This window comes from Capricornis sumatraensis, chromosome 3 (assembly GCF_032405125.1).
Source record: "Capricornis sumatraensis isolate serow.1 chromosome 3, serow.2, whole genome shotgun sequence".
NCBI classification, from domain to species: Eukaryota; Metazoa; Chordata; class Mammalia; order Artiodactyla; family Bovidae; genus Capricornis; species Capricornis sumatraensis.
In genome coordinates, this window is record NC_091071.1 from 91,861,138 (window position 1) to 91,878,256 (window position 17,119).

Below are 17,119 nucleotides of genomic sequence, written 5' to 3' on the forward strand. Positions count from 1 at the left end.
TAAATGGCCACTGTTTGGCTTATTCGAAGTCTCAGTAGAGTCAGCTCAAGTGCATCTGAGAGACTGAGTAACATGGTCTCTAAAGAGGACAGCCAGAGCCAGAAACACGAGACCGAACCAAAAGAACTACTATTTTCCCAACATCAGCCTGAAGTGGACACTCTCCCACTGTTAACTTAAGTTCTGTGGAATGATGATGCATACTTTCAAAGTCTATAAGGATGGTGGAAGAATAAGAACGGAGCTTTCTGGATCTAACAAAATCCCACCACATGCTTAGAGCTTCACAGTGTAACTGGTAGCTCTGGGGACCAAGGGAAACAGTGCTGTGACACGTTGCATGTGCTTACACTGTGTGGTCATCCTGCTTCTGATAAAACTTTATAACCTTCACTGATTAAATCAAGAACTTAATCTAATCCTGGAGTGGGGAGGAAGATAATCTCTTTCCATCAACTCGCAGAGTCATGGTGAATTTCCTATACAGTGTTATCAAAATAACACTGCTTCCTATCTTTCTGCAAGAGATGTTAGGAGATTAAAACAATGCCTCAGATTTTCTTCTCTTAGTGCTTCTTGCTCCTGCTGGAAATGTCCTGCCTGGTGGTTAAGTACCCTCTTTACAGCTGAGGTAATAAGAACCCAATATACAGTTTAAACATCCTGACATTACCTTTCTGGGTTAACTGTATTTTCTCAGTCAACTGCTGTTTTTATATTGTTATATCGACTGAGCGAATGAACTGAACTGAACTGATGACCAACTTTTATTTTATTGGATAATTTTGGTTTTACTCATTCTGTAAAAATTAGCTTTAGTTATTTTAGGGCAACTAGTATCAGTGCCTCTCTACTATCATGGTGACAACATTAAATTTGACTGGCAAGATCTATTTACAGATAAAACAGCCACAAATTAAACCACATGATTGAGAATCCACAAAAACAGAATCCCACTACTTTGATATCCTAAGAAAAAAAGTTCTGCCATTTAGCACTTCATCCACTAGAAAGCAGTGGAAACTACTATTTAATTGGCAAATGGATCTGTGATAAATTTATGATTTCTAAGACAGCTCTGACTTACTTGACTTACTTATTTTGAGGGTAAGGGATGGGAGACAAAAATTATTCTTCTTCTAGACTGAATACTCAAGGAAGGACTGATGCTGAAGCTGAAGCTCCAATACTTTGGCCACCTGATGCGACGAGCCGACTCATTGGAAAAGACCCTGATGCTGGGAAAGATTGAGGGCAGGAGGAGAAGGGGGCGACAGAGGATGAGATGGTTGGATGGCATCGTCAACTCAATGGACATAAGTGAGCAAAGTCAGGGAGAGAGTGAAGGACAGGGAAGCCTGGCGTGCTGCAGTCCATGAGGTGGCAAAGAGCCGAACATAACTGAGTGACTGAAAAACAACAGACTGCAACTAGCTCCATGAGAACGAAGATCATTTACTTTGCTTATATACAAAACTCAGGCTTCCCTGGTAGCTCAATGGTAAAGAGTGCGCCTACAATAAAGGAGACTCAGGGGACACGGGTTTGATCCCTGGGTAGGGAAGATCCCCTGGAGGAGGAAACGGCAACCCAATCCATTATTCTTGCCCGGAAAATTCCAGGACAGAGGAACCTGGCAGGCTACAGTCCATGGGGTCGCAAACAGTCAGACATGACTGAGCATGCACACATATACAAAACTCATGGTTTAGAAATTTCAATAAATGCATAAATTTAATATTTAATATACAAATGAATAAAACATATAAAAATTAATGCTTTTACATATAAAATAGCCAGTTAAGCAGTAAGTCCAACATTACTATAACAACTACCCAACAGTCCAATAACAACTCTCAGCCCATCATTTGTGCTATAGGTTGTGGATAAGATAACAAAATAAACTTTAAGATAAATCCAGTACCTAAAGAAACTGACAATATGGGAATTAAGGTAAGAGACATAAATTAATGAGAGAACAATGTAAGAACTTTGGAACTGAGTACTAGTGCGTGCCAGGCTTCCTTCGCTTTCACTCTCAACCCTGAGTTTGCTCAAATTCATGTCCATTGAGTCAGTGATGCCATCCAACCATTTCATCCTCGGTCATTTGCTTCTCCTCCTGCCTTAAATTTTTCCCAGGAATCAGGGTCTTTTCCAGTGAGTCAGCTCTTCACATCAGGTGGGCAAAGTATTGGAATGTCAGCTTCAGCATCAGTCCTTCCAATGAATATTCAGGGTTGATTTCCTTTAGGACTGACTGGTTTAATCTCCTTGCTGTCCAAGGGACTCTCAAGAATCCTTTTCAACAACACAGTTTGAAAGCATCAGTTCTTTAGCACTCAGCCTTCTTTGTGGTCCAACTCTCACATCTGTACATGACTACTGGAAAAATCATACCTTTGACTATATGGACCTTTGTCAGCAAAGTGATGTCTCTGCTTTTTAATATGCTGTCTAGGTTGTTCATAGCTTTTCTTTCAAGGAGCAAGCGTCTTTTAATTTCATGGCTGCAGTCACCATCTGCAGTGATTTTGGAGCCCAAGAAAACAAAGTCTGTCACTGTTTTATTGCTTTCCCATCTATTTGCCATGAAATGATGGGATGGGATGCCATGATCTTAGTTTCTTGAATGTTGAGTTTGAAGCCAGCTTTTTCACTCTCTTCTTTCACCCTTATCAAATAGGCTCTTTAGTCTCTCTTCGCTTTCTGCCATTAGAGTGGTATCATTTGCATAGCTGAGGTTGGTACTTCTTCCAGCAGTCTTGACTCTAGATTGTGCTTCATCCAGCCTGGCATTCCACATGATGTACTCTGCATAGAAGTTAAATAAGCAAGATGACGATATATAGCCTTGATGCACTCCCTTCCAAATTTTGAACCAGTCTGTTGTTCCATGTCCAGTTCTCACTGTTGCTTCTTGACCTGCATACAGGTTTCTGAAGACCACAGGTAAGGTGATCTGGTATTTCCATCTCTTTAAGAATTTTCCACATTTTGTTGTGATCCAAACAGTCAAAGGCTTTAGTCTAGTCAATGAAGGAGAAGTATATATTTTTCTGGAATTCCCTTGGTTTTTCTATGATCCAGCGGATGTTGGTGACCTACCTCTGGTTCCTCTGCCTTTTCTAAATCTGTACATCTAGAAATTCTCAGTTCACATACTGTTGAAGCCTAGTTTGAAGGATTATGAGCATTACCTTGATAGCATGTGGAATGAGTGTAATTTGAAAATGTAACTGTGACTTAAAAAAAAAAAGCCAAAAAACAGAAGGTGGTAGTTTACTGAGAAAGACAGGCTCAAGTGAAAGGGGTCTTTTGGAAATAGGGCCCCTTGGCACATTTTTGGGCAAAAAGAAAAAGACTGAAGAAATGAGAAAAGAGATCATTGAAGACTGAGTATTCAAGGAACATATAGGTGCACAAGGAAGAGTTAGAAATTTAGGGACTAAAGATAAGGGATTTTAAAAACCCACAAGATCCTAAGTTTTGGCAGTCACTGAAGAGAGAATGAATACAGTATAAGATCATCTGAAGTTAAGAGATTAAGTTTTAGAAAGATTAAACTTGAGAGTCTGTGGGTCTAGACAGAGAATCCAAAAAGCAGCACAAGAAGAGAAAAAAAAATATCTTGGGGCTTAAGAAAGAGGTCAAGGCTAAAGGGATACGTATTTTATAATACACACAAAAATCCTCAATGAGGTGATTAATCCCCAAATGATGCTGAAGCTGGAACTCCAGTACTTTGGCCACCTCATGCGAAGAGTTGACTCACTGGAAAAGACTCTGATGCTGGGAGGAATTGGGGGCAGGAGGAGAAGGGGACGACAGAGGATGAGATGGCTGGATGGCATCACTGACTTGATGGACATGAGTTTTGGTGAACTCTGGGAGATGGTGATGGACAGGGAGGCCTGGCGTGCTACAATTCATGGGGTCGCAAAGAGTTGGACACGACTGAGCGACTGAACTGAACTGAACCCCCAAATAATCAGGATATGAATACCAAGAACAAAATTTTAAGAAACCTTAATGTTCACAGCAGTTGAATGAAAAGGGAGCCAGTAAATAAAGTTAGCAGAAATGGTCATAAAAAATCATTATGGAAACCAAAAGGGAATGAATTATATTTGAAAGACTAAAGGTGATGACAGTTTTAAGAAATGAGAGCTCAAATAAGACAAAGGATGGGGGCTGAAAATAACCACGGACTCTGGCAATGGGAATTTTCAATAATAACTTCATTGCAACAGTACCCACAGAATAGTGGCAGCAGAAGCTTTTGCCTCAATCCATCTTTTATGTCTTTCTCTACCAATCTCATAAATACCAGTTTAACCATAAACTTGATTCCTTGCCCTGGAATTTGGTATTATACTGGCTCGCAAAATTAGAAAATAAAGAAACCCATGAATTCCCAGATCAGACACTTGGAATAAGGTCTGCCTTTGCTTGGTTCTATTTAATCTCTGGTTCTATTAATAAGACCACCTTTTTATTCCTGTGCCAAAACCTTCACCATCATCTCCTCTGCAGAAAGTAGATGTTATCATGCTCTGAGAACCTAGCCAATTGTTTTATGGCCTGGAAGTTTGCATGTGAGCAAAGAGAAATGAAATAGGATGATGCTGATTATAGTTGTTGGTCAGTCGCTCAGGCATGTCCGACTCTTTGCAACCCCATGAACTGCAGCACGCCAGGCTTCCTTGTTCTTTACCATCTTCTGGAGTTTGTTCAAACTCATGTCCATTGAGTTGGTGGTGCTGATTATAGTGGATAGTTAATTGCATTGTTGACATGTTTTTCATTTATCCTGTACTCACGTAGATGGTAAGTTCATAAAGGAAAAGTTTCTGTCAGTTGTCTTATTCACTTGAACATTAAATAAATATTACTAACTCAATGAAAGAAAGCAAACTACAGAAAAAACAGCTGCAAGCTTCTGATGACGTAATTTCAGCTACCATGAGAATTTCTGAGCAGTCATGGAAAACAGTAGAAATAACACAAGTCTGATCAAGCCTAGGATTGCTAGGAAAATTTGCATATAAAGAAGAAAAACTGAAACTATATCTGATGCCAGTGATCAAAATCCTAGAAAAACTGTGAGCACTAATTATAATAAGATTCACCTTGGTGATTAAAATAAATTTCCAATAAGAAAAGACAACATTTCAAAAATACAAGTGGAATTATTTTTCATAGAGGAGATCTTTTACTATCAGTTCAGTTCAGTCGCTCAGTCGTGTCCAACTCTTTGCAACCCCATGAATCACAGCACGCCAGGCCTCCCTGTCCATCACCAATTCCCGGAGTTCACTCAGACTCACGTCCATCGAGTCAGTGATGCCATCCAGCCATCTCATCCTGTTGTCCCCTTCTCCTCCTGCTCCCAATCCCTCCCAGCATCAGCGTCTTTTCCAATGAGTCAACTCTTCACATGTGGTGGCCAAAGTACTGGAGTTTCAGCTTCAGCATCATTCCTTCCAAAGAAATCCCAGGGCTGATCTCCTTCAGAATGGACTGGTTGGATCTCCTTGCAGGCCAAGGGACTCTCAAGAGTCTTTTCCAACACCACAGTTCAAAAGCATCAATTCTTCAGCATCAGCCTTCTTCACAGCCCAACTCCCACATCCATACATGACTACTGGAAAAACCATAACCTTGACTAGACGGACCTTTGTTGGCAAAGTAATGTCTCTGCTTCTCAATATGCTATCTAGGTTGGTCATAACTTTCCTTCCAAGGCGTAAGTGTCTTTTAATTTCATGGCTGCATTCACCATCTACAGTGATTTTGGAGCCCAAAAAAATAAAGTCTGACACTGTTTCCACTGTTTCCCCATCTATTTCCCATGAAGTGATGGGACCGGACGCCATGATCTTCGTTTTCTGAATGTTGAGCTTTAAGCCAACTTTTTCACTCTCCTCTTTCACTCTCATCAAGAGGCTTTTTAGTTTCTCTTCACTTTCTGCCATAAGGGTGGTATCATCTGCATATCTGAGGTTATCGGTATTTCTCCTGGCAATCTTGATTCCAGCTTGTGCTTCTTTCAGCCCAGCGTTTCTCATGATGTACTCTGCATAGAAGTTAAATAAGCAGGGTGACAATATACAGCCTTGACGTACTCCTTTTCCTATTTGGAACCAGTCTGTTGTTCCATGTCCAGTTCCAACTGTTGCTTCCTGACCTGCATATAGGCAGACCAAGTGGTCTGGTATTCCCATCTCTTTCAGAATTTTCCACAGTTTATTGTATAAAACCTATTAATAAGATAATTTAGTCAAAATAATCCATCTTTTTTGTTTTTTAATTTTTATACAATCAAGTTGAATTTTACAAAATTCAGTTTTAATGCATTTTTTTTGTTAGTATACTTCACATTACTTTCCATCAAAATGAGTTGTGGGGAGACTGATAGGCTAAATATGCAGCGAAGTCATTCTACAATGGATAAGTGTGGGAAATGTTCTGAAGAGCTGGTAATAACTCAGGGATTTAAAGGACTACCGTGGAAGTTGGGAGAAAATAATGAATTTGTATAGTTAAACAAGTGAAAAGTTTTAACAGTCTAGTGTAAAAAGCTTATTTATATCAGTAACTTCTTACTACATTAATAAAAGTTAGCATATTAATATATCACACAGGCACACCAACTATTACTTTTATCTTTTAAATTTAACTGAAATATCAATACACGCTCATTATAATAAATTTGGAAAACACAAAAAAAGAACTTGAAAATCACCAATAATTCCAGCACCTAAATATAACCACTGCTGGCATTTTGTTGCACATTCTTATTTTCTATGCACATGTAGAAATGCTTTAAACAAACCTTAGAGTTTTCCACTTTAGCAATTCTCTGTTCTGTTTTTACAGTCCCTGTATCATGTATAGAATGTTCCACTAAAGAAAATTCCTTCTTTGTAAATAATTCTTCCTTCACTTAAAATTTTATATGTTATATAAATAAGCAAAACTAAAATAATCTTAAATGGTACAAGGTTCTTAATACAAATCTGAGCAACTTTATTGATGTGAGATGACTACCAATGCAACTCAACCAAGCAAATTTAGTTACTGAAGCGTCAAAAAGACAGTTCTATGAAAAGGATCAAGAAGATATTGTAACAATGTAACTAGTATTATTTTTATATCCAAACAAGAAATAAGTCAGAACTGCACTTTTCATACTCTTATTCAAAGACAGTATGCTTAAGTATTTCTTGAACTGTAAAGGAATATTGTAAATAGAAATTCAAGGCTCTTAGGAAAAGAAATTCAAGAGACAGTAAAATGTAATATACTTAGGTCTAAATAAAATACAAAATAAAACTGCTAGTTAGATGAAATGTTAAGATAAGAGACATTTTTACAAGGTACAGTACCTGATTCGAACTGGCTTTTTCAAGTCTGTCAATCATAATTTCAAATTGCAAAGGCTTAATTTCCATCTTTCTGTTAAGTCTATTTAATAAGGTCTCATCTTCTGAGTCCATATCATAATCTGGTTGTTCATTGTCTAGATTAAAGGCTAGAAAAAAAAAAAGCATATTCAAGCTCAGGAGAAATCATGGAGTTATATAGTGTTTATATTTGATCACAGAATACTCCCAAAGCATATAAAGCACTGACCAGAGTTCATGGGCAGACATCAAAAAATTGGTTTTAGAGATTTAGCTGAAAATAAATTTTAATTCATATATATTCTGAAGTTTAACGGAACACTAAAATAGCAACTAGAATTTTTTATTTTAAAAACAAAGGGTCACAAATATATATTAAAACATAAACTATAACAAATATATAAAAAATGATAATACTTATTCTCATGGTAGTTTGGCAGCATAATCAGAAATTATGAAACAAAATTAACAATCCAGAAATAAACTCAAGTACAAAATATATGATGAGAATGGCATTTCAAACCATTGGAAATAAAACAGACTTAAAAAAAAAAAAGAGGCCCTCGCCTGACAGACTAATTTTCTTAAAAAGAATTTTAACACGTGCAACATTATAGATGGATCTGAGGCACTATGCTAAATGAAATAAGTCAAAGAAAGACAAATAATGTATAATTTCACTTTTATATGGAACCTAAAAAAACCTCAAATTCATAGAAAGAGATCAGATTTGTGGTTACCAGAGGCAGAGGGTGGGATGAGGGGGAAACAGAAGAAGGTAGAGGAGCATGAAAGATAAGGAAAAATGCTAGGAAATTAAAAGTTTCAAAATTTCACTTTCGGGGGTACAGTTTCTTCTCTTGGCTGTTAGGCTTTATCATCATTAACAAAGAGAACAACCAATATGGCAGGTTATTAAGAGTTATTGCTTGAAATATTCTTAGTGATGTGTGTAAGAAATTTGCTATTTCAAATGAAATCATCTTTAAGGATTGTCTAGCTCTGAGAAGCTGAGTTCTAAATTTGGCCAGAAATTCATTTCTGGGCCCCTGAAGTCAACTGCTTCTTTTTATGAACTGACAAAAATCAGGATGAGGTACTCAGTAATATTTAGAATGGACCCCCATAATTTTGAATGGACCCCATGAACAGTATGATAAGGCAAAAAGATATGACACTGGAAGACGAGAGCGCAGATCTGTAGGTGTCCAATATGCTAACAGGGAAGAGGGAAAAAACAGCTCCGTAAAGAATGAAGAAGCTGGGCCAAAGCAAAAACAACGCCCAGCTGTGGATGTGTCTAGTGGTAAAAGTAAAGTCTGATGCTGTAAGCAACAATACTGCATAGGAACCTGGAATGTTAGGTCAATGAATCAAGGTAAATTGGATGTGGTCAAGCAGGAGAGGGAAAGAGTAAACACCGACGTTTTAGCAATCAGTGAACTAAAGTGGGCCGGAATGGGTGAGTTTAATTCCGATGACTATTATATCTACTACTGTGGGCAAGAATCCCTTAGAAGAAACAGAGTAGCCCTCACAGTCAACAAAAGAGTCTGAAATGGTGCAATCTCAGAAATGACAGAATGATCTCATTCAATTTCGGCGAACCATTCAACATCACAGGAATCCAAGTCTATGCTCTAATGCCAAAGAAACTAAAACAGAACATTTCTAGAACTAACACCAAAGACATCCTTTTCATCACAAAGGATTGGAATGCAAAAGTAGGAAGTCAAGAGATACCTGCAGTAACAGGCTAACAGAATTCTGCGAAAGAGAATTCACTGGTCATATCAAACACCCTCCTCAAACCACAAAAGATATGACACTACTCTAGTGATGGTCTGTCAATACAGAAATCTGCTCTAATTCAGGCTCTTAATGAAGATAAAGTGTTGACTAGGCAAGAACTTTATTAACAGTATAAATTTTGAAACAGCCTTGGTAGGTTTGAAAAATCTCTAGCACATCCTATATCCCTCCTTATAATGAAGTCTCAGAACCACATTTTCCCAAGCCAGTGAAATATTTTTGTATCTTTTATAAATCTACTCCATTAACTTAGGGTATGTAGAACATGAAATTATGACAGCTGGTTGGACTGTTATCTTTAGATATGAAGGACTAGTTATATTATGTACATGGAATTAATAAAATTGCCTTAATAGTGTGTTTTTCCCCTGATATCTCTACCTAACTTGAGATGGTTAGAAAAATAGGTATTTAGAATTAAACCTCTTGCCTGGAGAATCCCAGGGACGGGGGAGCCTGGTGGGCTGCCATGTCTGGGGTCGCACAGAGTTGGACACGACTGAAGTGACTTAGCAGCAGTAGCAGCAGAATTAAACCAGGAGTCATCAAAGTAACTGGAAGCCAAATCTGAATCATCTGTGACTGCTTTCCCACTACAAGATTAGAATTTAAAGATTTCCCTGGTGGTCCACTAAATTTTGCCTCTGTGCTTCCAATACAAGGGGCACAGGTTCAATCCCTAGTTGGCAAACCATGATCCTGCCACATGGTGCATCCAGAAAGAAACAACAGCAGAATTTGGAATGTGTGACAAATCAGATGGCCTGAAAAGCCAGAAATGTGTATTATCTGTCCCTGTACAGAAAGTTTACCAACACCTGGGGTAAACTGTACACATGTTGGCACTGACCGACTAAAAAATTTTCCTGATTATTCACGACACAGGGTCAGACCCACTCCTTATCCAGAACTGAGAAACTAAAGTGCTTTCTGGCTCCATGCCATCTTTTCTCTCAAATTTTCAAAGCCATGCAATGTGAGAATCAGACGAAATATCTCGTTAAATCTCCCTCATTTCAGAGATGAAAATTTATTCCCAGAGAAGTTCTCAGGTCACATCTCTTAGTGGCAGAAGCCATCCTCAACTTCTTGAACCTACATTCAATCCTGACCTCAGGAATCCCAAAACATGAATGCTCTGTATGGTGAGGGAGTCATATTAGAAAGTGAGCTTTTTAGGGACTTCCCTGGTGGTTGGTCCAGTAGTTAAGAATCCACCTTCCAATGCAGGGGATGTGGGTTCAATCCCTGGTCAGGAAACTAAGATCCCACATGCCCCAGAGCAGCTAACCCAGCACCAGAACTACTGAAGCCCGAGAGCTCTGCAGCCTGTGCTCCACAACAAGAAGCCTGCACACGGCAACTAGAGAAAGTGCTCACACTACAATGAAGACCCCGTGCACTGAAGCAAAGACACAGCACAGCCAAAATAAAAAGAACTTCTTTTTTAAATGAAAGCTTTTTCAAAAGGTCTGAATTGTTGGGAATCTCCCCCTTGAATTGAACTGGCATCCACCTCCAGTTGAACTTTCTATTCCTTTAATTTATTTATTTAACTCTAATGCAAGTCAGAATGAAGAACACGATAAAATGAAACATAAGCAGTATACAGAATGAGACTCAGCAGGTAAAGAATCCCGGCTGTAATGCAGGAGACCCGAGTTCGATCCCTGGGTAGGGAATATTCCCTGGAGGAGGAACTGGCAATCCACTCCAGTATTCTTGCTTGGAAAATCCCATGGACAGAGAGGAACCTGGTGAGCTATAGTCCATGGGGGTCATAAAGAGTCAGAAATGACTTAGCACCTAAATAGACATCAGATTCATTATACTATCTGCAGCCAAGACGGAGCAGCTCTATACAGTCAGCAAAAACAAGACCTGGAGCTGACTGTGGCTCAGAGATCAGCTCCTTACTATAAAATTGAGACTTAAGTTGAAGAAAGCAGAGAAAACCAATAGACCATTCAGATGTGACCTGAATCAAATCCTCTATGACACACAGTACAGGTGGTGAACAGATTCAAGGGATTAGATTTGGTAGACAGAGTGAATGAAGAACTATGGATGGAGGTTTGTAACACTGCAGTTACAAAACCAGTGACCAAAACCATCCCAAAGAAACAGAAATGCAAGAAGGTAAAATGGTTGTCAGTGGAGGCTTACAAATAGCTGAGAGAAGAGACATGAAAGGCAAAGGAGAAAAGGAAAGATATCCAACTGAATGCAAAATTCCAGAGAACAGCAAGTAGAGATAAGAAAGCCTTCTTAAGTGAACAATGCAAATAAACAGAGGAAAACAACAGAATGGGAAAGACTAGACTCTCAAAGAAAATTAGAGATACCAAGGGAACATTTCATGCAAAGACAGGCACAATAAAGGAAAGAAAGGGCAAGGACCAAACAAAAGCAGAAGAGATTAAGAAGAGGTGGCAAGAATACACGGAAGAACTATACAAAAAAGGTCTTCATGACCAGGATAACCATGAGAGTATGGTAACTCATCTAGAGCCAGACATCCTGGAATGTGAGGTCAAGTGGGCCTTAGGAAGCATCACTACAAGCAAAGCTAGTGGAAGTGATGAAATTCCAGCTGAGCTATTTCAAATCCTAAATAATGATGCTGTGAAAGTGTGGCACTCAATATGCCAGAAAATTTGGAAAACTCAGCAGTTGCCATAGGACTTGAAAAGGTCAGTTTTCATTCCAATCCCAAAGAAAGGCAATGCCAAAGAATGCTCTCACTACCACACAATTGCACTCATCTCACACGCTAGTAAAGTAATGCTCAAAATTCTCCAAGCCAGGTTTCAACAGTACGAGAACCGTGAACTTCCAAATGCTCAAGCTGGATTTAGAAAAGGCAGAGAAACCAGAGATCAACATCTGTTGGATCATCGAAAAAGCAAGGGAATTCCAGAAAAATATCTACTTCTGCTTCATTGACTAGGCTAAAGCCTTTGACTGTGTGGATCACAACAAACTGGAAAATTCCTAACGAGATGGGAATACCAGACCACCTTACTTGCCTCCTGAGAAATCTGTATGTAGATCAAGAAGCAAAAGTGAGAACTGGACATGGAACAACTAACTGATTCAAAATGGAGAAAGGAGTATATCAAGGCTGGATACTGTCACTCTGCTTATTTAATGTCTATGCAGAGTACATCATGTGAAATGCCCAGGCTGGATGAAACACAAGCTGGAATCAAAATTGCCAGGAGAAACATCAACAACCTCAGATATGCATATGATATCACTCTAAAAGCAGAAAGCAAAGCGGAACTAGAGAGCCTCTTCATGAGGGTGAAAAAGCTGGCTTAAAACTCAACATTCAAAAAAACTAAGATCATGAAATCTGGTCCCATCATTTAATGGCAAATAAATGGGGAAAATGTACAAAGACTGGCAGATTTTATTTTCTTGGGCTCCTAAATCACTGTGGACAGTGACTGCCAGCCACAAAATTATAAGATGCTTGCTCCTTGGAAGAAAAGCCAGGACAAAACTAGACAGGGTATGAAATAGCAGAGACAGCACTTTGCCGACAAAGGCCCGTATGGTCAAAGCTGTGTGTGTTAGTTGTTCAGTTGTGTCCTACTCTTTGCAACCCCATGGACTGTAGCCCACCAGGCTCCTCTGTCTGTGGAATTCTCCAGGCAAGAACACTGGAGTGGGTTGCCACATCCTTCTCCAGGGGATCTTCCCCACCCACAGATTGAACCCTGGTCTCCTGCATTGCAAGTGGATGCTTCACCGTCTGAGCTACTAGGGAAGCCCAAGTCAAAGCTGGTTATTGGTTTCTCCAGTAGTCATGGAGAGTTGGGCCAGAAAGACAGCTGAGTGCCAAAAACTTGATGCTTTCAAACTATGGTGCTGGAGAAGACTCAAGAGTACCCTGGACAGTAAGATCTTTATACCTGTCAATTCTACAGGAAATCAACACTGAATATCACTGGAAGGACTGATGCTGAAGCTGAAGCACCAATACTTGCGACACTTGATGTGAAGAGTTGACTCACTGGAAAAGACTCTTATGCTGGGAAAGACTAAGGACAGGAGACGGGTCAGCAGAGGATGAGATGGTTGGATGGCATCATCGACTCAACAGACATGAGTTTGAGCTAACTCTGAAAGATGTCTGAAAGATAGTGGAGGACAGAGGAACCTGGAGTGCTGCAGTCCGTGGGGGTAACAAAGAGTTGGACACAACTGAGTGACTGAACAACCACCAGTTTCACTTTCATTAACACTATGAAAAGTATACACATTTCTGCTATAACATGATATGAGTTTCTAAAAAAAAAAAATCCTCTATATATACAACTGTACATCAACAATAACAGGCTTATGTAAAGTCCATATAACTTATCAGAACCCAAACAAACCATAAATGTTATAATAGATGGTCATGTAAGTGACTTAGAATAGCTGGCTACTACCTCAGTTCAGTTCAGTTGCTCAGTCATGTCCAACTCTTTGTGACCCCATGAATTGCAGTACGCCAGGCCTCCCTGTCCATCACCAACTCCCAGAGTACACCCAAACTCATATCCATAGAGTCGGTGATGCCATCCAACCGTCTCAGCCTCCGTCGTCCCCTTCTCCTCCTGCCCCCAATCACTCTCAGCATCAGAGTTTTTTTCTAATGAGTCAACTCTTCGCATGAGGTGGCCAAAGTATTGGAGTTTCAGCTTAACATCAGTCCTTCCAAAGAACACCCAGGACTGATCTCCTTTAGAATGGACTGGTTGGATCTCCCTGCAGTCCAAGGGACTCTCAAGAATCTTCTCCAACACCACAGTTGAAAAGCATCAATTCTCTGGCGCTCAGCTTTCTTCAAAGTCCAACTCTCACATCCATACATGACCACTGTAAAAACCATAGCCTTGACTAGACGGACCTTTGTTGGCAAAGTAATGTCTCTGCTTTTTAATATGCTATCTAGGTTGGTCATAACTTCCCTTCCAAGGAGTAAGTGTCTTTTTATTTCATGGCTGCAATCAGCATGTGCAGTGATTTTGGAGCCCCCTAAAATAAAGTCTGACACTGTTTCCACTGTTTCACCTTCTAGGAACACTAAAAAAGCACAAAAAAACCCCCAGAATGTAACTGCTGCCTTGTCGATACTCAGACAACACAGAGCGTAAGGGATGTTGGTACATTAGGGCTTCAGGAAGAAATGCTGTGTGAGAGCTGTGCAAGGCTGGGGATATTATCTTTTTGGGAAAGGAATTCTAGGTGCAGGTACTTATATTTAATTTCTTAATATAGAGTTGGAGGGGCTCATTAAATGTTGAGCAGTCAAGGTAAAGCATTTGCTCTTCCCTAATGAAGATTTTAACCCTTCTGTTACTATTCCAGCCACTCTTGGCAAGGAAAATCATAAAAGAAACAAGACAACTTCCATGTAGTACTGAACTCATTCTCTTCTTTTACTCACTGTCGTTAAGCTAATTAGTATCATAAACACTTGTGCAGAATAGTCTGTACAGCAAATCTGTATTAATAAGGACAAAAGAAATAATTTTATGTAGATTACCTGTCCTGATGCTGTTTTTCTTATGATATCCTAAATGATACAAATTTATCATTTGTATAGCCCCATGCCATAGTGCTCTTTGTAATGAATGAGATATTGTTTATAAATCTATCAGTTAATAAGAGAAATGCATATAAAACATATTTCACAGGCAATTATCTACATAATTATATCAGTTCAGTTCAGTTGGTCAGTCATATCCAACTCTTTGCAACTCCATGGACTGCAGCATGCAGGCTTTCCTGTCCATCACCAACTCCTGGAGCTTGCTCAAATTCATGTCCATCAAGTTGGTGATGCCATCCAACCATCTTATCTTCTGTTGTCCCCTTCTCCTCCCACCTTCCAATCTTTCCCAGCATCAGGGTATTTTCAAATGAATCAGTTCTTTGCATCAGTTGGCAGCTTCAGTCCTTCCAAAGAATATTCAGGACTGATTTTCTTTAGGATTGACTGGTTTGATCTCCTTGCAGCCCAAGGGACTGTCAAGAGTCTTCTCCAACATCACAGTTCAAAAGCATCAATTCTTCAGCACTTAGCTTTCTTTATAGTCCAACTCTTAACATCCACACATGACTACTAGAAAAACCATAACTTCAACTAGATGGACCTTGGTTGGCAAAGTAATGTCTCTGCTTTTTAATATGCTGTCTAGGCTGGTCATAGCTTTTCTTCCAAGGAGCAAGCGTCTTTTAATTTCATGGCTACAATCATCATCTGCCATGATTTTGGAGCTCAAGAAAATAAAGTCTGTCACTGTTTCCATTGTTTCCCCATCTACTGGCCATGAAGTGATGGGATCAGATGCATGACCTTCATTTTTTAAATCCTGAGTTTTAGGCCAACTTTTTCACTTTACTCTTTTATTTTCATCCAGAGGCTCTTTAGTTCCTCTTCACTTTCTGCCATAAGGGTGGTGTCATCTGTATATCTGCTGCTGCTGCTGCTAAGTCGCTTTAGTTGTGTCCGACTCTGTGCGACCCCATAGACGGCAGCCCATGAGGCTCCCTCGTCCCTGGGATTCTCCAGGCAAGAACACTGGAGTGGGTTGCCATTTCCTTCTCCAATGCAAGAAAGTGAAAAGTGAAAGTGAAGTCGCTCAGTCGTGTCCGACTCTTAGCGACCCCATGGACAGCAGCCCACCAGGCTCTTCCATCCATGGCATTTTCCAGGCAAGAGTGCTGGAGTAGGGTGCCACTTGCCTTCTTCACTGTATACCTGAGGCTATTGATATTTCTCCCAATAATCTTGATTCCAGCTTGTGCTTCATCCAGCCTGGTATTTCACATGATGTATTCTGAATAGCAGTTAAATAAGCAGGGTGACAATATACTGCCTTTACATACTCCTATCCCAATTTGGAACCAGTCCATTGTTCCATATCTGGTTCTAACTGTTATTTCTTGACCTGCTAGAGATTTCTCAGGAGGCAGGTAAGGTGGTCTGGTGTTCCCATCTCTTGAAGAATTTTCCAGTTTGTTGTGATCCACACAGTCAAAGGCTTTGGCATAGTCAATAAAGCAGATGTTTTTCTGGAATTCTCTTGCTTTTTCTATGATCTAATGGATGCTGGCAAATTTTTCTCTTGTTCCTCTGCCTTTTCTAAATCCAGCATGAACATCTGGAAGTTCTTGGTTCACGTAATGTTGAAGCCTAGCTTGTAGAATTTTGAGAATTACTTTGCTAGTGTGTGAGATGAGTGCAACTGTGTGGTAGTTTGAATATTCTTTGGCATTGCTCTTCTTTGGGACTGGAATGAAAACTGACCTTTTTGAGTGCTGTGCCAGCTGCTGAGTTTTCCAAATTTTCTGGCATATTGAGCGCTGCACTTTAACAAAATCATCCTTTAGGATTTGAAATAGCTCAGCTGGAATTCCATCACTTCCACTAGCTTTGTTTGCAGTGATGCTTCTTAAGGCCCACTTGACTTCGAATTGGAGGATGTCTTGCTTTAGATGAGTGTGATCACACCATTGTGGTCATCTGGGTCATTAAGATCTTTTTTGTACAATTCCCAATTATATATATATATATATATATATATATATAATTACAGAATTTTCACTTAAAGGGCTTTTGGATGGGCATGGCAAGAGAAAGTGTTTTATTTCATTTTTTAATGTGGTAGAATACATGTAAGGGAAAATTTTTTATTTTCTTAACCAGTTTTAAGCATATAGCTTAGTGATATTAAGTACACTCACAATGCTATGCAACCATCACCATCATCCATCTCTAGAAGAACCAGAAAGGTTTCATAATTTCCTGCTACTATTTCTTGCTCACGCTGCCAAAAACATGAAGTGACTTAGAAAGGCAGAAAGCGAAGAGAAACTCAAGAGCCTCTTGAAAGTCA

At 39.5% G+C, this 17,119-nt stretch overlaps 1 protein-coding gene across 1 annotated transcript in view; it reads right to left on the reverse strand.

Moving 5' to 3' along the window:
* Positions 1-17,119, reverse strand: part of EPC2 (enhancer of polycomb homolog 2) — a 129,532-nt gene that overhangs the window by 36,654 nt on the left and 75,759 nt on the right. The window contains exon 3 of the mRNA XM_068967755.1: positions 7,392-7,537. Within this exon, the coding sequence (XP_068823856.1) occupies positions 7,392-7,537 (146 nt within the window). The remainder of the gene's footprint in view (positions 1-7,391; positions 7,538-17,119) is intronic.